General features: G+C 45.0%; 1 protein-coding gene across 4 annotated transcripts in view; it reads left to right on the forward strand.

Annotated features, from left to right (window-relative positions):
- DPP3 (dipeptidyl peptidase 3) overlaps positions 1-21,354 on the forward strand; it is a 135,829-nt gene that overhangs the window by 58,008 nt on the left and 56,467 nt on the right. For all 4 annotated transcript variants that reach the window (XM_044269902.1, XM_044269901.1, XM_044269900.1 and 1 more), the window contains 2 exons: positions 11,819-11,908; positions 18,747-18,884. In XM_044269902.1, coding sequence (XP_044125837.1) covers positions 11,819-11,908; positions 18,747-18,884 — 228 coding nt within the window. The remainder of the gene's footprint in view (positions 1-11,818; positions 11,909-18,746; positions 18,885-21,354) is intronic.

The following is a 21,354-nucleotide window of genomic DNA, read 5'->3' on the forward strand; positions in this document are numbered from 1 at the left end:
CACAGCTGGGAACATCGCTGGATCGCCAGGATTAGGTAAGGACTGCAATGTACTCTGCAATGTACCCCGAGCGTGACTCTGGGTTACCGCTTCTGGCAGCGAAAATTAACCCCGAGTCACGCTCGGGAATACCGTCAGGGAGGTTAATAAGCCTCACAAAAATAGGGTGCCGCCTGAGGCAATTTCAATATAGTGTCTTTTTCAGCTGATAGTCTTTTTATGTTTGTCACCCTGATGGATTTATGTGCATACTACGCTAGTTATCTTCTTCATATTGATTATCATCAGCAGACACTTATTGAAACTAAACAATGTACCTTCCTATATATTTTAGGTTTTAAAAATTTGGCACTTAAAAGAAATTTCATTCGCGGTTTTGTTGATATTTGGCTCAGTTGACTAAAAAGTTTGCCCACCACTGTTCTATACCTATAACAGTCAGTCTGGTCCTTAAAATTGATCCACACTCATGACTGTATGTCGTCCTGAGCTCAACAGAGAGATTGAGACTTTGCTAAGAACACTTTACCACTTGGGTATTGCGCCATGTGCTTCTTTTCTTTGTGAAGGTATTGGTACTATGTATTGAAAGTTTCGGTTGGTGGCAAGACGCTGCAGGAGAGGTCCATAGGAGTGGAATGTGAACAACCATCTGTTGGATCGAGTGTCGAGTCTGCACTGTGTCCTAAAACTGCTGATATCGGCGCACTCCCTGAAATTGCTTGTGGATTAGGCCCTTGTTCCCCCTGGGCTCTGGCCTCCAGCCCCTGATCTCAGGTCTGCTGCCGTGGAGATGACTGGGGAAGTGTGCAGTTACACTTGCACTGGGTTTCCTTGAAGTCTCCACGACAGCTCCATGTAAGTGTAATTGCACATTTTTAAAGAAGGTCTACAACATCTCAGGTGTATATTACAATGGGAAACATTACAGGCTAATACACACCACAGCTGCTGAAGAACTTTTAAAGAGACAGGGGTACTTAAAGGGAGTTTACTATTTTATACATATTAAACTGCCATCATTGCCCTGTAGGTGATATAAACTGTTTAAAGGGATTTTCTGAGACTTTAGAACTGATAACCTATCCTCAGGATAAGTTAGCTGTACCTGATCATGGGGGTCTGACACCTGGGAATCCAGCCGATCAGCTGTTTGAGAAGGCATCAGTGCCGCAGCATTTTCACTGTGAAGACATGGGTTCATGGGGCACATGACCTAGGAGCAGCTCAGCCCCATTCAAGTGAAGCTCTTTCAGTGATCAGCAAATGTCCTAGTAATGGAGGAGCGCAGAAATATCACATTCTACATAGACACGCACAAGAATGCTTGTTCCACTCTACTAATGACAAATGTGTAAAATACACATTTTTATCCTATAAGACGCATTCTTCCCCCCCCCCCCCCCAAAAAAAATAAAAAGTGGAGGGAAATTTCTGTGTGTCTTATGGGGTGAATACTAATAATCGCTTTCATTATTGAAGCGACCATTAGTACAGGAGGATCAGGAAGCGGTGAATGCATTGCTCCCTGTGCGGGCTCTGTACTCATTCCTTCCTGGTCTTCTCCTGCAAGGCTGTGCAATGACCTGCGCAAAGCATAAGGATGTTAGTGCGCTCTTTGACCTCATGCTGGATCTCTGGGATGAAGGTGGCGTCCAGAGCAGGAGAGGCAAGTTTAATATTTTCTTTATTTTTTGTCTGAGCTTACCTTAACATTGGAGGTTTGATTGGGGCTCTAAGCTAAGCTCTGATTAACACTGGGGATCTGATCTGAGGTCTAATGTAAAATTCCCTAACGTAGGGATGGGCGAAATGGACTAAAATCTATATCGCAATATAATTTGAAGCATGTGCGATATAACGATATATCGCAATATATTCTTCTGTATGTATACAAATTACATGGCCATCATCATCCATGTCCCCCAGCCAGCACCATCAGTCCCATGCCATAGCCATCCTCCCCACACCACCCCCCGGTAGATTTTGGCCCCTGCTAATATACTTGCCTTTCCTGCAGGGTGCTCTGATGGAGTCTTCTTCCCAGCATGCACTGGGAGGCACCTGACGTCAGCCAGCGCGCTGACAATATGTGAACGCAAGGCCCTGCAGCTCGGTGCAAAGTCGGGAGGCTACGGAGTGGTAAGTGAGAACCTTCTTCAATTCACTACCACTCCATGGTCCTCTATTGCGATATAACTAAAATCTAGATCGTTGGCCGAATTTATGAATATATCATCGTATATCGCTTATATTGCACCCTACCCTAACTCCTCCATGCCAGCACTTCTAGGAGGATGATCCCACCTCCAAGGACAGGAAACAGCAGAAGCCCCAATAAAACCTCCTACCTGCTTAATTTGTTGTTTCCTGTCCCTCAGGGTGCGTGGAATCCTCCGCCAGTGCTTCTGGCTTGAAGATCGTCTCTTCCTGGGAGGGCTGGCTCTGGCTTGAGCAAGGGCTCTCCTCTGTCCCTTGGAGTAAGACCCGCTTTGGGCATCCCAGGTTGTGTGCCGTGCGGGCAGGGAGATCGGCGCTGCTTGCGCTTCAGCAGGTGGGAATCCTCTGTGGGCAGGAGGATTCCCGAAGCGCACTGCGCTCTGACACTTCTGCCTGCGAGTGGCTGTTTCCAGCACGGGCAGACGTTATTTGAGAGTGTGTGCCGGACAGAGGAAGTGGGGGTGTAGCCAGTTTGCAGGACATCCAAGCGTGGGGGTGGAGCGAGAAGAGCACAAGGCTGCAGATCATTTTATGCATCTGCAGCTCAAGAACTGTCTCCTACTACTGACAGCAAGATGTCTGACGCTGGAGATGTCCCATGCTGATCTGCAGATCCCCCCCCCCCCCCCCTCCCCCGGTAAGGGACCTCCTTCGTCTGCATTTAGGGCTTGGTGGGATTTATATTCCCTGTAAGTCACCTCCTGAGTGTTAGTGTCAGCCTTTAATTAAAGGGGATTCTAATTATATATTCTCTCTAGGCTAGAGATGCTGTCCTACAAAGGCCACGAGTGGTGAATCTGTGAAAAAGAAATGTGCCGTGTGCAGGAAAGGTCTACTTCCCTCACGTAAAGAGCCGTTCTGTACACATTGTACGGAAATGGTGGTATTGCAAGAATCGCCATCCTTTATGGAACATCTTAGAACCCTTATTAGGGCTGAAGTGAATTCTGCAATTGACCAGCACATGACGCCCACTTTTCCCCATCTTTCAACTTCAAGATCTATGGATACATATTCGAATATAATAGATTTTGGTGTGTGTGTGTGTGTGTGTGTGTGGTTTGTTTTTTTTTGTTTGTTTTTTAAGATGATTCATCTGACGATGGCTCTGGTAGTCCATTGTATTCACCTGAGAACACATAGACCCTCTTGAAAACTGTGCGAGCAACAATGAAGTTAGAGGATGTTAAAGGGCCCTTAACAATTCAGGACCAAATGTTTCACAGTCTAGAGGGAAAAGTAAAAGTTTTCCCTATACATGATGTAAGGAAATACATTTTTAGGGAGTGGAAGGACCCCAAAAAAGAAAAGCCTGGTTATATGCAAAGCCTTCAAACATAAATACCCCTTTGCAGAATCGGAACGGAATTTTTTATTTTTTTTTGGGGGGGGAATGGAGTCTGTAGGTGTTCTCAGTTTATCCTACAGACCACCTCACCTGTAAAGTGAGTCAGTTGTTTACAGTTTGTTTTTAGAAAAAGCTTTTAAGCGTTTTTTTTATTTTTATTATTTAACCTTACTCCAGGTTTTAACCTAATTGGTTGGAATACCTATTTCTTCATTATTTCATTATTATTATTATTATTATACACACTTATATAGCGCTACTAATTCCGCAGCGCTTTACAGACATTATCATCCAACTGTCCCCAGGAGTACCGGAGTACCCGGAGGAAACCCACGCAAACACTGGGAGAACATACAAACTCCATGCAGATGTTGCCCTTAGTTGGATTCGAACCTAGGACCCCAGTGCTGCAAGGCACCAGTGCTAACCACTGAGCCACCGTGCTGCCCACGTTTCATGAATATTTTTATTCCCATTTTCAATCTCTATTCTGATCACCTATCCTAATGGATACTAGGGGGTTTGGCGCCATCTTTGTGGCTGTGATGTATTTATTTTTTTCTTCTCTTTATGTATTACACAGAGAAGCCTCCCAGGAGGGAGGTGAAGAGTTTTCTTATAGTTTTTAACTTTTTCTTTATTTTTATATTCAGAGATAATTGGCTTACCAATCTTCTCCTCTGCCCTCCCGCAGCTAAGGAAATTAGGGTGATTTGAGATGGCACTACAGTCATTCTGTGCTTCCCACAGCTTCGGATCAAGAAAAAACTTATTCCATCATCTGGATGTAAGGAGATGTCTACTGGCGTATTTTGAAGCAAAGAAGGATATTAGGAATTCTGACCACCTTCTAATCCAGCTTCAAGGGAAGAACAAAGGCCTAGGAGCTTTTAAAGATTCAATAGTTTGTTTGGATAAAATTAGCCATCATTCTATGCTAAAGTACAAAGATAAAAAGATCTCCCCTCCGGCTGGATTAAAACCCCACTCAACAAGAGCCATGTCTAACTGTTGGGCTGAAAGAGGTGCTGCTTCAGTAGATCAGATCTGCAAAGCGGCTGCTGCCCCTACTTGCGGACATGGGCTCCCTCTTTCCCTCCTGCTGCCGTGCTGACAAGCGCAAGCAGCAGGTAGCTTAAATGTTGTATCTGCGTTCTGTGCCTGAGTTTACTTCCTGCATGAGTCCTGTACTGTGTGCTAGGGCATGTACTGGTGTGTCTCGCCTCATTGTGAGGCAGCATGTACAAGCCCTATATCTCCCCAGCCTATGGCTGGGTTGCAGGAAGTATTTAAAGTAGGGATCGACCGATTATCGGTTTTACCGATATTATCGGCCGATATTGAGGATTTTAACAGTTATCGGTATCTGCATTTATTTTGCCGATATTCCGATAACAAATCGGGAACACAGATCGCGCTTCTGACAGCGCTCTCCGTGTTCCCTCTGCAGCACAGGGGAGAAGGAAGCAGTGTCTCCCTCCCCCCTGTGCTGCTGCTGCCGCTGTAGCCAATGGGAGGACAGGGAACAAGAGGAGGGGAGGAGCTATGGCCACTGCGCACCAATGAAGAAAAGTCTCTTTTATTTATATACAGGAGGCGGGAGCTGGCTGCAGAATCACATAGCCAGCTCCCGACCTCTATGAGCGGTAGCTGCGATCTACGGTAGTTAACCCCTCAGGTGCCGCGGATCGCAGCTACCGCTCATAGAGGTCGGGAGCCGGCTATGTGATTCTGCAGCCAGCTCCCGCCTCCTGTATACGAATGAATGAGATTTATTTTCATTGGTGGCGCAGTGTGCCCGCGGCCCCCCAACCCCACCCCAGTATTAACAACATTGGTGGCGCAGTGCGCCCGCGGCCCCCCACCCCCACCCCAGTATTAACAACATTGGTGGCGCAGTGTGCCTGCGGGCCCCCCCCCCCTCCCCCCAGTATTAATCATTGGTGGCAGTGGCCACAGGATCCCCTCCTCCGATCGGAGTCCCAGCAGTGTAATGCTGGGGCTCCGGACGGTTACCATGGCAGCCAGGACGCTACTGAAGCCCTGGCTGCCATGGTAAGCTCCATGCTGCTGTGTGCACAAAGCACAGAGCAGCAGGGACAGTGTGAAGTCCTATTCACCCTGATAGAGATCTATCAGGGTGAATAGGACAAGGGTTCTAGTCCCTAAGGGGGCTAAAAGTTAGTAAAAGAAAAACACCAAAAAGTAGAAATGAAAGAAAGATTTACAAAAAAATAAAAAAAAATACACATTAACAATAAACATTCATTTTCAGCGGGATTTTTTATTTTTTTCAAAAACGAAAATTCACATAATATCGGTATAAATTATCGGCTATCGGCCTAAAAGTTCACAAATTATCGGTATCGGACCTAAAAAATCAAGATCGGTCGATCCCTAATTTAAAGGTGCTTTCTACTCCAGGAAGGTGCCTGAGCAGTCTTGGTCACTAGGCAGTCTAGTTCCTTGTATAAAGGTGTTTTGAAGTTTCTGCTTTACTGTGTACTGGAGCCTGCTTCTCAATTCAGCAGACTTTGCTTAATTGCCGCCTGCCTCTGATCTTGGACTTTGATTACGGACATTGCCTGCTGGCTTCTTGCCCTGACTACGTCTTTCCCCTCCGTGCTTTGCACCTGTATCTCTGACCCCCAGGTCAGATGCCACTGACCCAGGGACTGCTCTGGAGTGGTACCTAGTGTGACGAAACTAACCTCGCCACTGGGTTTTAGAAGGCCTTGTTTGCCAGCCTCTTGCCTCAGGATTATGGCCCATATACTAACTTTGAAGGAGAGACCGGCCGCACAGCTTAAATCTGTGGAACTGTTTTGGGCAGGAAAGCCATGCTTGCGGTCAGCCAAATGTGACTTCCATGGAATTCGGGAACCCCTGCTCGGATCTAGGTGATTTTTTGATATGTTGTTCGCACAGATCAGAGCTATCCATGGGTGTATACATTATGGGGATATGTGAGGTTGGGGGGAAAAATGTGTTTTCTTCCTGTGAGTGATTTAGCCCATTATGTTTAGTAATTGTATCACAGGCAGAGCCTATTGTGTTTTGTTTGTTTATTGTCACGATCCCTACTCAATAGGTCACGTCACTGGGGTGAATTATACTAGTGAACTGATCAAGTTACCACATAAATCCCCCCCCCCCCCCCCTATTCTAGATGACAGAATTATGCTAACTTACTCCCCCAGATTCTAACACCCCAATATTTTATATCACAATAGCTGCCACCACCTATACTATAAGCAAATAAGGGCCTATACTCAGCTATTCTCTCAACCCCAATTTAACACAGTAAAACAGATTATCTATATGAGACCTAAAATCCTCTGAAACACTACTGGTAACGTTATTCCCTCCGAAAGAGCAGGTTCTATTAGACCACAAGGAAGGGACTTATTAATGTTTAAATTTAATACAGAATAGTGCAGTGCAATACAAAAAGTGTCAGATTAAAAGAGAAAAACAAAATATACATACTATAACAATGCAGTGAACAGCTAAAATAAACGGGATAAAATACAGAAAATTGGCTTACTGAGATGCAGCAGTTAAATTCCGGTTGTGGGGACAGCTGAAGATATGGGCAGTCACTCCAAACGATGTGGATCCCCAAAATGGCTGACAATTACCTGTTCCTAAACACCCATTTTTATCCCCCCTGTGAGGGAACCTCCCTCCTTTCGGTCCGGCATTCTGGGACGTCTAATATTATTCAGGTTTCTGCCCCACCTTCCCAGAAGACTGACTGACTGAGGTAGCAATATGAATCACGGCGATTCCTCGCTGTATGATGGGGACTGCAGGTACAGGTATGATCCCATAATCTGAGTCGCTTTGTCCCGGTCATACAGACGCCAAATATGATTGAGTTATGATTTCCAGAAGGCCAGATCCTGAATACCGAGAAATGCCTCCTGTCTCTGCCCGAAGACTCTGCATGAACACAATTTTTAGGGTTCTGAGACTGTGGGTGCCATGAGGTCAGAGTTATGGCTTCTGATATTATTTCATCCATCTAATGAATGGGTTAGACCACCCACTGGTCTAGCAGCCAACATGTCTATGGTGGCTGTGCATTTTAAGTACCCCCCCTCCCAGGTCTTCATTAGGATGCCCAAATGGTTTGCAATTAGCAGGCTTGTGCTAAATGGGGCTTCCCCTGATAATGTGGAGTTTCTCACCTAGTCTTCAGACACGCTGGCATCGAGAGGTACCATGTGCATTTGCTTAATAGGTCAATTAGCCACTGCTATATAATCAGCTATTGATACCATGAGTCTAGGAGAATATGAGACTTATCTATCTATCTGTCTATTTACCTCGGATTTCGTTACAATGGGCATTGCCTGTGATACAATTAATGTATTTTGTTTGCGTCACAGACAGAGGCGGGTGGTTGCTGGGAAGGTTTCAATACTGTAAATGCATGTGATTGGCTAATGTATAAACTGTCGCAGCCTTCCACACGGTCCCCAGGGGGAGTGTCTCTTGCTGGAAGACCTGCATAAAAGGCTAACATTTAGCCCCATTAAAGAGTTTCTGTTTTACCCTCAACATATAGAGCCTTGTCTCGTGTGGGTGGAAAGGCTGTACAGGTCCTTCTAAAAAAATTAGCATATTGTGATAAAGTTCATTATTTTCTGTAATGTACTGATAAACATTAGACTTTCATGTATTTTAGATTCATTACACACCAACTGAAGTAGTTCACGCCTTTTATTGTTTTAATATTGATGATTTTGGCATACAGCTCATGAAAACCCAAAATTCCTATCTAAAAAAATTAGCATATCATGAAAAGGTTCTCTAAACGAGCTATTAACCTAATCATCTGAATCAACTAATTAACTCTAAACACCTGCAAAAGATTCCTGAGGCTTTTAAAAACTCCCAGCCTGGTTCATTACTCAAAACCGCAATCATGGGTAAGACTGCCGACCTGACTGCTGTCCAGAAGGCCATCATTGACACCCTCAAGCAAGAGGGTAAGACACAGAAAGAAATTTCTGAACGAATAGGCTGTTCCCAGAGTGCTGTATCAAGGCACCTCAGTGGAAAGTCTGTGGGAAGGAAAAAGTGTGGCAGAAAACGCTGCACAACGAGAAGAGGTGACCGGACCCTGAGGAAGATTGTGGAGAAGGACTGATTCCAGACCTTGGGGGACCTCCGGAAGCAGTGGACTGAGTCTGGAGTAGAAACATCCAGAGCCACCGTGTACAGGCGTGTGCAGGAAATGGGCTACAGGTGCCGCATTCCCCAGGTCAAGCCACTTTTGAACCAGAAACAGCGGCAGAAGCGCCTGACCTGGGCTACAGAGAAACAGCACTGGACTGTTGCTCAGTGGTCCAAAGTACTTTTTTAGGATGAAAGCAAATTTTGCATGTCATTCGGAAATCAAGGTGCCAGAGTCTGGAGGAAGACTGGGGAGTGGGAAATGCCAAAATGCCTGAAGTCCAGTGTCAAGTACCCAGTCAGTGATGGTCTGGGGTGCCATGTCAGCTGCTGGTGTTGGTCCACTGTGTTATATCAAGGGCAGGGTCAATGCAGCTAGCAATCAGGAGATTTTGGAGCACTTCATGCTTCCATCTGCTGAAAAGCTTTATGGAGATGAAGATTTCATTTTTCAGCACGACCTGGCACCTGCTCACAGTGCCGAAACCACTGGTAAATGGTTTACTGACCATGGTATTACTGTGCTCAATTGGCCTGCCAACTCTCCTGACCTGAACCCCATAGAGAATCTGTGGGATATTGGGAAGAGAAAGTTGAGAGACGCAAGACCCAACACTCTGGATGAGCTTAAGGTCGCTATCGAAGCATCCTGGGCCTCCATAACACCTCAGCAGTGCCACAGGCTGATTGCCTCCATGCCACGCCGCATTGAAGCGGTCATTTCTGCAAAAGGATTCCCGACCAAGTATGTCAGTGCATAACTGAACATAATTATTTGAAAGTTGACTTTTTTTTGTATTAAAAACACTTTTCTTTTATTGGTCGGATGAAATATGCTAATTTTTTTTAGTTAGGAAATTTGGGTTTTCATGAGCTGTATGCCAAAATTATCAATATTAAAACAATAAAAGGCTTGAACTACTTCAGTTGGTGTGTAATGAATCTAAAATATATGAAAGTCTAATGTTTATCAGTACATTACAGAAAATAATGAACTTCATCACAATATGCTAATTTTTTTAGAAGGACCTGTATCTACACTGGGGAATGCTATACTCTGTATACTCCCCTGGCTATAATCACTGAGCTCTTTGAAGAGCTTGTTCCTGCATCTCTCTCTGAAGGAAGAGCGCTTCACCCACTGGAGCCTTGTCGTAGGTACAGGGTGGGTAGGAGACGGCGAGACCCCAACCAAGCTGTGGCGGTTTGTTGGGTTTGCAGTGCTTACGATGTCAAGTGGAGTGCTTTGAGCTTTCGGGAAGCACTAGGAGCATCCATCAACTGAGGTACCCAGTTGGGGTGCCATTAGATCTGTTACACCTAGTCACTACCCTAACGGCCCAAGCCTGTCCTCCAGTAGTTACTTCGTCACTCCCCTCCAGGGTATAGCCGGTCAGTGGCACAGTGGGTCCACACCCGCTTGCATAACAGTGGCCATATGATCTAATTCAATGACATTCTTTAGGCAGTACAAACTTGATGTCATGGCTAACTGCATCTGGCGTTTGGACAAAAGGTCCATTCTGCCGTAGGGGGGCCCCCCTTCCCTCCTCAAAATACATCTACTCTGAAATTCCTCCTAGCAGTGCTAGTGTGAAGGTGTTAGGGGGAAAATGAGGATTACTCTTACCGGTAATTTGATTTCTTGTAGCCTCCACAACGGCACTGGGTATTTCCCTCCCTTTCTGTTTGCTAAAAAAAAAGTGTGTATACATATTTTTAGAACTGCCTATCTGTATTACTATTTCAGAAATAATAGTTTGTGAAGCATTTTAGGTTCTCTGTCATTAACTGAAGCAGGTAGGAGGAGGTGTCTTTTTAGTAAAGCTTCCGCTTTTGTGGAGGCAGCATCATCCTCCTAGCAGTGCTGTTGTGGAGGCTACAGGAAATCAAGTTACCGGTAGGAGTAATTATCAATTTATTATTATTATTTTTTTCCTTCTTTAAAACCTAGGTGCATCTTTTGTAGGGCAAAAAAAACAGTATACACGACTCTCAAAGTTAAGGATATTTGGCTTTCGGGTGAAATTTATGGAAAATGTAAAAGTTTACTCTACAGTGATATAATATCGTGAAAGTAGGGCATTTAAAGTAGAAGCATGCATTGTTGATTTTCTCATCTCAAACAATTTATTGAAATAAAAGCCAACAACAGTGGTGATTATACCCCCACAAAAAATGTCAATGTCTCAATAACTTGTCATAGACCCTTAAGCATCAATTGCAGCTTGATAATGACTCCTCATGCTGTTGACAAGTCAACTTTTTTTTCTGCTGAAGCATGGCATCCCACTCTTCTTGAAGGGTGGACCCCAGGTAATTGAGGTTCTGTGGTACAGAGTTACGAGCCTCTACTTAGCGCTCCCGTTGGTTTTCAATGGGATGCAGGTCTGAAGGAAGTGCACGCTACTCCATTTGAGGTACCCCAGTCTCCAGCAGCCATTCCCTAATGATGCAACCTCAATGAGCTGGCAAATGGTCGTTCATGAAGATTAAATTAGGCCGGAGTTATTCATGCAGCGGCACAATGACTGGATTAATGTAATTAAAGTAGTATGGGCTTGTCACTGTACCATTCTCAAAGTGTAGGACAGTTCTTTATTGACTAGACACACCTGCCCACACTGTAACCCCACCGCCACAAGTTCATCTGGTGACAACAGTAGCTGATGCATATAGCTCTACTTGACGTCTCCAACATCGTTGGCAGCCATCATTTCTGCTTGGCTTGAACTGACTTGCATTAGTGAACAGCTCAAGTGAACCCACCTCTAAAATAGCCTAGGGCAGCACTATACACCTGTGGGTGTCACCTGGCTCACTGCTAGGCAAACGTCTCACCTAGCATAGTGAAGGAAAAACCCATTACTTTACCGGTAATAAACAAATAGACCTTGCCCAGCGCAAGGCAGGGGGTAGCGGCAGAGCAAGGAAATGCTCAGATGCTCTACTTTTTATAAGGTAAATGAGTAAAGAAGACAGCCCCTTTATGTAATGTCTGTGGTACTGTGATGGTCTTGGCTGATAATTTTTTATATTAACCATTCTCCCCTCTTGCTTCCATAGGCTCTTTTGGTTTACACTGCTGGATTCTTTGCTAACATGGGAAACTACAAATCCTTTGGGGATACAAAGTTTGTTCCTAATGTTTCTAAGGTAAGTCATGTATTCTCATTCTCTATAGATAAACTTTATGGACAAAAGCTTTGGGACACTTGCGCATTAAACCTTCCTGAGTTTTTATGGCATTCCATTCTAAATCCATAAGCATTAATATGCATTTGGGTCCCTCTTCTTGACAGCTAAAAAAGCTTCCACTCTTCTGGGACAACTTTCTACAATATTTGAGTTTCGTTTGGAAGTTTGAGCATTTGTGAGGGTGAGGGCAGACATGCTGGATGAAAGGGCCTGGCTTGCAATCTCTGTTCTAGTTTATCCCAAAGGTGTTTGATGGATTTGGATCGGGGATATGTGTGGGCCAGTCATGTCTTCCACTCCAAGGTCCCCAACAATGCCTTTAAGGAACTTGCTTTTGTATAAATAAAAAGGGGCCTTTCCCACACTGTTGCTACACAGTTGGAAATGTATAAATTGCCCAGAATATCTTGTTGTCATGGACGTTCCCACAACAGGTCGCAGGAAATCTGGGAGACTGGCTACACGTGGTTTGATCTGATGTGTTTTCTGTTTGGATCAAATGATATCTGTGTTGTTTCTTGTGATTGCCACACCTTCTAGGTGTGGCTATTATGATCATTTAACCTTCTCTATTTATTGTTTCTCCCACTATGCTATGTGGTTTATAGCTTCTGTTTGACTTGTGAATTGCTGGTGTGTGCATCTCGGCTAAGTTCCTGGTGCTGCCATAGCCATTTGAAGTTAAGTGTTTTCTTTCCCTTTTTGTATTTTGTTTGGTTATTTAGTGCACTGCATTTCCCTGTCATTTGTATTGAGGCCTGAGGGAGACTTCTGTTAGTCCTTCCTGTTGGAGGAACACGTTGTCCAAGTCCTGGCATTAGTACCAGGGTCCTATAGGGTGAGTTAGGACACTGGGTATTCCTGTGCATGGACTCGCCTACCTCTGGGGTCTGTTCATACTGGTAGTTAGTCAGGACTTTGATTAGGGTTTTACTAGGATGTGTCCATCTCCTTTTCCTAGTTTCCAGGCCTTATTCCCTCACCCCTTTCCCTCGTATGTTTTGGTGTGGTGTTTCCCTCCCACACTCGAACTTGACACTTGTATGCTGAAGTATTAAAGGGGTATTCTGGGTATTTATATTATTAAAGCACTGTTCCATGGCTCTGTACATATGAAAGCGGGTATACATGCATAATACAAAACAAGTGCAGTAAGCATGAACAAGATGAGTTACAAACTGGTACAGAAGGAGAGAGGACCTTACAATCTACACAAGGGATGGGGAAGGACACAGTAAGTGAGGGTAAAGCTGGTCATAGGGGTATAACAGCAGGATGGTCAGTGTACATTGTATGCTTGTCTAAAGATGTGGGTTTTTCATTTTTTTATTTTTTTTTATTTTTATTTTTTTAGTTTTCATTGTAGGTGAGAGTCTCATATGTTGGGGTAGAGAGTTCCAGAGTATAGAGGATGCACAGAAGTAGTCTTGGAGACCATTGTGGGAAGAGATAAGAGGAGAGTAGAGAAGGAGGTATTGTGAGGATCAGAGATTACCTGTGGGGATGTATGGGGAAAGTAGCTCACAGATGTATGGAAGGGACAGGTTGTGGATGACCATATATGTATTTGTTAGTATTTTAAACTTAATTCCCAATAGGGAGCCATTAATGGGACTGGCAAAGAGAGAGACAGAGAAGTAACTGGAGGTGGGGGGGTCGAAGGTGAATTAGTCATGCAGCAGAGTTAAGGATAGATTTGGAGGGGTGTGATGGTGCTAGATGGGAAGCCACATAGGAGGATATTATAGTAGTTTAGGCGGGAGATAAGAGCATGTACAAGCAGATTCTTGGCTGAGGAATGTGTGGATGCGAGTAATATTTTTGAGTTGGAGGTAGCAGGTGGTGGAAAGGGCTTGGATGTGCAGTTTGAAGGACAGGGCACACTCAAAGTTACTCCAAGGCAGCGGAGTTGGTTGACCATGGAGAGTATGCAGCCATTGTGATACTTCTGTTGGAGGGGTTGAGTGAGATGGGGGAAAGTTGATAAATTCTATTTTATCTATGTTAAGTTTTAGAAAGCAAGAGGAGAAGGAGGATCTAGAAGATGGTCATTGTGGGATTCTGGATAGTACGGTGGTAATATTTCGACTAGCAAGGCAAATTTGTTTGTCATCAGCATAAAACTGAAGCTGAAATCCATGGGATTCTGAGCTGTCCCAGGCTGAAGGTGTAGATTGAGAACAGCAAGGGTCCTAGGACAGAGCCTTGAGGGATGGCAACAGAGAGGGGATTATACATGGAGGTGGTGTGAGAGTGGGAGACTCTAAATGTTCGATCTGTGAGGTATGATGTGATCCGGGAGAGGGCCAGATCCGTGATGCCAAGAGATGAGTTTGTAACAGAACTGAGTGGTCGACGATGTCAAAGGCAGAGGACAGAGTAATGTTGTTTGGCTTTGGCAGTGTGCAGGTTGTTGGTGACTTTGGTAAGAGGTGTTTTATTCGAGTGATGGGGTCGGAATCCAGATTGTAGCTGGTCAAAGGCAGCAGGAAGAGTGGTGAGAGGGACAGTTCAAGGTCCACATGTTCAAGTAGCTTTGAATCATATGAGAGAAATGATATAAGGCGATAACTAGACAGAGAAGATGGGTCAAGGGATGGCTTTTTGAGGATGGATGTAATGGTAGCATATTTTAAATCAGAGGATTATTTATAGGTTGACAAGATGTTGGGGCTGGGATATTCATTGGGAGACACAGAAACCATGGGTGTAGCTATGTCCTCTAGGAGGCGTTGACACTAGTAAAAGCTGTCATCTCCTCCCCTGGCATCTATCTTCCCCCCCCCCCCCAGTCCCGTCAGTATCAGACTGGGCCTGGATCCTATCACAGTCAGAGGAGGACCCTTCAGTTTTTCCAATCAGTGGTTCAGCAATCAGTGGTTAGGTCTCTGCTGTGATTCCGGCGCGATTTTCCAAGATGGCGTCTGAGGTAGACGGCAGTACTTGTCGTATGCATTACCCCCTTCTTTAGGTGGAGTAGTTGCACTACTACTGGATGCAGTACTCCCTTGGAGATTACTTCCCTCCATTGGGGTCTAACCGCACTAGAACTGTTTTAGTGCCGGCAGTAGGCATCCCCACCACCACCTTTTTAGTAGGTGGCGGAACTGCATTTCTACTGGGGACAGTACTTACTGTATGCATTAGCCTCTTCCATAGGTGGCGCTATGGCATTATCCCTGGTTCAGTGTTTACTGTATGTCTTACCCTCTAACGTAGGTGGGGTATTGATACGGGACTCTCCATATGCTTTGCCCTTTCCATAAGAGGTGTACTCTCTACTTGGATTCAGTTCCTGCTAGATGCATTACTGCATTGCCACCCTTCATGGTGGAGTACTTGCACTACCACTGAGTGCAGTGCTTGCCGCAAGCATTACCCCCTTTCATTGGTGGGATAATTGCAACATTGCTCCTTTCACAAGTGATCCACTTCCATAGGGAACGAGTACACATCTTGGATGTTGCAGTTCAACTACGCCACTGCTATAGATGCCTTAGCTTCTTCTACAAGTGGAGCGTAGCGAGTATCGATACACGCTGGTGCCCTGTACTCTTCTTCTAATGATATTTCGGTGCCGCCAGTGGATACTGGCTGTTTCCATGTTGTGTACTTTTTTCCTTCGGTGCTGGTTTGGGACATAACTATGACAACCTCTTTCCTCACGTGGTTGCCCAGCGTCACTCATGTGTCCTAGAGTCCCCTATCTCCATGGTCCTCCACTATTCCAATATGTGTCTTAAACAATATGTAGAGCGTACACCATGGCACGTAATATTGTGATTACGTTCCAGCAAGTCGAGTGTTACACTGACTCTATATTCTCTATCCTCCATTCCTGATGTGGGAAGTGGTTGTGACTGCACTCTGGTTTAGCTTTGCAGCGTGTTCTCCGCTGGTACAGGTTTTGCTCTGGTACTACAGTTCGCAGTCGCTGCAGTGGGGCATTCCCTCAGGTAGGGGTTCTACCCTGACGCTGGCTTGGCGGTTGTTCCTGTTCAATGCCCTTCACAGGTAGTGTTTAAGGTTAGCTCTCCTTCCCTGGGGCAGTATGGTACCCTGGCTTCTAACGGATTCCTCTAGTCTGCCCCTCAGTTTGTGCTGGCGGGGCATGCTGCGTCTCCTTCGGTAAGGGGGTCCTGGAGTAGCCATTACATACTCTGGCTCCTCCTGCACGGCTCCTTCTTCAGGTGACTGATTCTTCTAATGCCGAATTTGGTGGTGTACGCTGCTTGGCCTCCTCCTTAGGCGGAGTATGGCGCCGCCACTATCATCCGGTGGCTACTTCTGTGTAGTGCCAGTCTCAGATGGGGAATGGGCTTCCCTCTGCCCCTTTTTACTTCAGTTTTTTCGTTCTCTGGCTTGGTAGCTCTTACGTTACTGCTTCCCCTCATCTACGTTGATGCAGGGTATTGGTTCTGTGTTTTTTTTTTTTTTTTTTTCTTCCAGTCTCGTTCCAGACAGACTGTTGGGCTGTGACGTTTTCCATATTCTCCTTCTGCAGGTGAATGGAGTTTCGTTCCTGGAATGGAACACCCCTTCTATTCTTCCTCCTCGAGACAGGAGTTTTTTCTCTCATCTTGGTCTAGTCTAAATTTCCGTCGAGCAATGTTGCTACACCGTCAATACACGGTCGCTGACGGAACTCCACCACCGGTGATTCTCATATCGTCTCTACTTCTACCTATCCAATGTATTGATTCCTTGCGGTTGGACATGCCTCATTCAGGCATTTTTTTTCTTGGTAGTTTATCAGCCAGCTTCTCAGCTTCCCTACAAACCTCTTTGGCTCAGGGGATATCGGTGGACCACTTACTGTTTCCGTGGAGCGCTTCCCTTTAGCAGGGGTGGATCCTGCAGTCCTGGGTTTTTGGTTTTTTTCCCTTTGTTTCTTGATGGGTCAGGTTCAGCGCTTTCTATCCTTTTCCAGCATCCTCTGACCCACCCGGGCCCCATAATAACCTTCCTTCAGGGAATGCCACCTACGGTTCCTCCGTACCGTCCTCCTTTACTGCCTTGGGATCTGAACTTAGTCCTTTCAGTGCTCCGCAATTCTCCCCTTGAACCCTTGCGGGAGATGTCACTCCGACTCCAGTCCTGGAATGTTGTTTTTTCTTGTGGCTATCACATCCGTCAGACTGGTGTCCGGGTTGGGGCTCTCTTGCAGAGAACCTTCCTGGTTCTTCACAGGGATAAGCCGTTCTCTGACCCGTTCATTCCTTTCTCCCAACGGTGGTCTCTGATTTCCGTTTCAATGAAGAAATTGTCCTTCCATCACTGTGTCCCTCCCTTCACACCCTAGGGAAAGGGAGTTACACCATTTGGACGTTGTCGGGGCTCTGACTATTTATTTGCCAGCCTCCAGTTCCTTCCGGCGTATGGACTCCTTTTTTTTGGGGGGGAGGGGGGGGGGGGGTCATCCCAAAGCATTGGCAGCCTCCAGTCTGGCAATTTGCACGTCTGCAATTGCTGAAGCATACTGCACCCGGGACAGGTTTCCGCCTTTCGATGTGACGGCTCACTCCACCAGAGCGGTGGGCGCTCTTGGGCTCTGAGGATTCAAGGTTTGGCAGCGCAGTTGTGCAAGGCGGCTACTGTCTTCATTACCCACATTCGCAAAATTTTACCAGGTGCATATTTATGCATCGGCGGGCGCTGCCTTGGGCCACATGGTCTTGCAGGTGGCAGTTCTTGGTTGCCTGCAGGGGCGCTTGCTCCATGGGTCTGTGTTTTTCCTTCCCCATGGACTGCTCTTGGATGTCCCATGGTTTCTGTGTCCCCCAATGAATATGGGCGAGAAAATGAGATTTATGTAAAATCTTTTTCTCGCTCTTCATTGGGGAACACAGCACCCACCCAGTATTGTTTGGCCACAGTTGGGGCTGTTGCTGGTTAGAACCTAGTTGGGTTCTTGGCATTGTTGGTGTTAAACCTTAATTTTTTGGTTTACTTTCTTCTCCTACTGCTTTTACACAAACTGAAGCTCTCTCTCTCTAGGCTGGAGGGGGGTATAGCTGCCAGGGGAGGAGCTAACAGCTTTTACTAGTGTCAACTCCTCCTAGAGGACATGGCTATACCCATGGTTTCTGTGTCCCCCAATGAAAAGCGAGAAGGAGATTTTACTGTTAAGTTTTACAAAAATCTCATTTTCATAGGATTTTTTATTTTTTTTTATCAATTAATAGTCTCACAAGGGGGCTATAAAAGGCAATCCTTTAATTTCTTCTAAAATACAATGCACTATTCCTGTAGCGCATTGCATTTTAATGTCTGTGCTATACTGGAGAACACAACAACAACAAAAAACGTGCAAAGACTAGTGCAGATTTTTGTGGGTTTGTGCACCCAATCTGAACTAAAAACCATCTCACCCTTCATTAGAAAAGGGTGAAAACTCCAGCTAAAACTACAAACATGATTGACATGCTGTAGAATTCTAAATCCGACCAGCAGGTCAGTTTCTGCACAGAAAACATCTGTAAAGTGTACATGAGATTTGTTGAATCTCATACGCTTTGCTGATACTGTACAGCACTGCATTTATTTATTTTTTTGCATGTTAATCCACACGGAAAAGAGTGTATTCCACTTCATATACAGGTACCCTAAAGCTAAAAAAAAAAGTTGCTGTCACATAAACGTAACAACAAAGATAAGACTTTTAAACCACCTTGTACACCAAATCATGAAATGTCTAGTCATTGAGGCCTTTTCATGCCTGGTCTTTAAAGGGAGTGTCCCAATACGTTTGTCCATATAGTGTATCTTGTCAAAATTGACTCTAATCTCTGTGCAGGAGAAACTGGAGAAGCTGCTGCATGCAAGTGAAGCATTTACTAAGGATCCAGAGGGAGTGGAGGCACTATGGAAAATGGTTGAAGACCGCATGTACTCACTTGAGCCACGAGAGAGGCAGCTGGGACTAGGGGACCATGTAAGTATTTTCCGTGGTGATTTTATTTTATTTAGTTTTATTGTTTTGTAAAGAAAAGGTGTCCAATTTCTTAACATGTCTGTCTTATTGGTGCCGCTGAACACCAATGAGGACAGAGTAGGAGGAGGAGGGGCGGGACTGTGGCCACTGCGCCACCAATGAATGTGCCGGCCATATCCCACAGGGTCCCCCCCCCCTTCCCCCATTGGTGGCAGTGGGCAGTTCCGATCGGAGTCCCAGCAGTGTAATGCTGGGGCTCCAATCGGTTACCATGGCAGCCAGGAGTCACGCTACTGAAGTCCTGGCTGCCATGGTATGTTAGTGAGCATCATTATACTCGCGTGCACCGTGGCCCCCGGGCGCTCCTTCTGTCTGTGCAGCGGATTGCTAATGCTTACAGCATTAGCAATGCGCCGCACAGACCTATGAGAAGGAGCAACCGGCGGCCACGGCGCACGTGAGTATAATGCTGCTCACTAACATACCATGGCAGCCAGGGCTTCAGTAGCGTGACTCCTGGCTGCCATGGTAACTGATTGGAGCCCCAGCATTAAACATACATAGAATGTGTGTCGGCAGATAAGAACCATTTGGCCCATCTAGTCTGCCTAATATACTAAATACTATGGATAGCCCCTGGCCCTATCTTATATGAAGGATGGCCTTATGCCTATCCCATGCATGCTTAAATTCCTTCACTGTATTTGCAGCTGCCACTTCTGCAGGAAGGCTATTCCATGCATCCACTACTCTCTCAGTAAAGTAATACTTCCTGATATTACTGTTAAACCTTTGCCCCTCTAATTTAAAACTATGTCCTCTTGTAGCAGTTTTTCTTCTTTTAAATATTCTTTCCTCTTTTACCTTGTTGATTCCCTTTATGTATTTAAAAGTTTCTATCATATCCCCTCTGTCTCGTCTTTCTTCCAAGCTATACATGTTAAGTTCCTTTAATCTTTCCTGGTAAGTTTTATCCTGCAATCCATGTACCAGTTTAGTAGCTCTTCTCTGAACTCTCTCCAAAGTATCAATATCCTCCTGGAGATATGGTCTCCAGTACTGAGCACAATACTCCAAATGAGGTCTCACTAGTGCTCTGTAGAGCGGCATGAGCACCTCCCTCTTTCTACTGGTAATTCCTCTTGCTATACACCCAAGCATTCTGCTAGCATTTCCTGCTGCTCTGTGACATTTTCTGCCTACCTTTAATTCTTCTGAAATAATAATCCCTAAATCCCTTTCCTCAGATACTGAGGTTAGGACTGTATCACTGATTTTATATTCTGCTCTTGGGTTTTTACGTCCCAGGTGCATTATCTTGCACTTATCAACATTAAATTTCTGTTGCCAGATTATTGACCATTCCTCTAGTTTTCCTAAGTCCTTTTCAATTTGGTGTATTCCTCCAGGAACATCAACCCTGTTACAAATCTTTGTATCAGCAAAAAGACACACCTTACCATTGAGGCCTTCTGCAATTTCGCTGATAAAGATATTAAACAATATTGGTCCCAGAACAGATCCCTGAGGTACCCCACTGGTAACAAGACCTTGGTCTGAATATACTCCCTTGACTACAACCCTCTGTTGTCTGTCCCTCAGCCACTGCCTAATCCATTCAACAATATGTTCCACAATCCTCTCCTTAAGTATGGTTTCCATTAGTTTCCCCACTATTGATGTCAGGCTTACTGGCCTATAGTTGCCCGATTCCTCCCTACTACCTTTCTTGTGAATGGGCACAACATTTGCTAATTTCCAATCTTCTGGGACGACTCCTGTTGCCAGTGATTGGTTAAATAAATCTGTTAATGGTTTTGCTAGTTCACTGCTGAGCTCTTTTAATAGCTTTGGCTGTATCCCATCAGGCCCCTTTGACTTATTTGTATTAATTTTAGACAGTTGACTTAGAACCTCTTCCTCTGTAAAGACACATGCATCAAAAGATTCATTAGTCTTCTTTCCTAACTGAGGTCCTTCTCCTTCATTTTCCTTTTGTAAAAACTGAACAGAAGTATTCATTGAGGCAGTCAGCTAGTTCTTTATCTTCTTCCATATACCTTCCTTCTTTAGTTTTTAATTTGGTAATTCCTTGTTTTAGTTTCCTTTTTTCATTTATGTATCTGAAGAATGCCTTATCGCCTGTTTTCCCTGACTGAGCTAATTTCTCTTCTGCCTGTGCTTTAGAAGCTCTTATAACTTGTTTGGCCTCTCTCTGCCTAATCTTATAAATTTGTCTGTCATCCTCTTTTTGGTTTTTTTTATAATTCCTAAATGCTATCTTTTTGTTTTTAATGATTTTGGCCACTTCTGCTGAGTACCACAGTGGTCTCTTCCTTTTTTTGCTTTTACTGACAAGCCTAATGCAATTTTCTGTTGCCTTCAATAGTGCCACTTTTAAGTAGTCCCATTTCTCCTGGACTCCAATGAAACTGTTTCAGTCTGATAGGGACTAATCTAATTTTAGAAA

The sequence above is a fragment of the Bufo gargarizans genome, chromosome 10 (assembly GCF_014858855.1).
Source record: "Bufo gargarizans isolate SCDJY-AF-19 chromosome 10, ASM1485885v1, whole genome shotgun sequence".
Classification (NCBI taxonomy): Eukaryota; Metazoa; Chordata; class Amphibia; order Anura; family Bufonidae; genus Bufo; species Bufo gargarizans.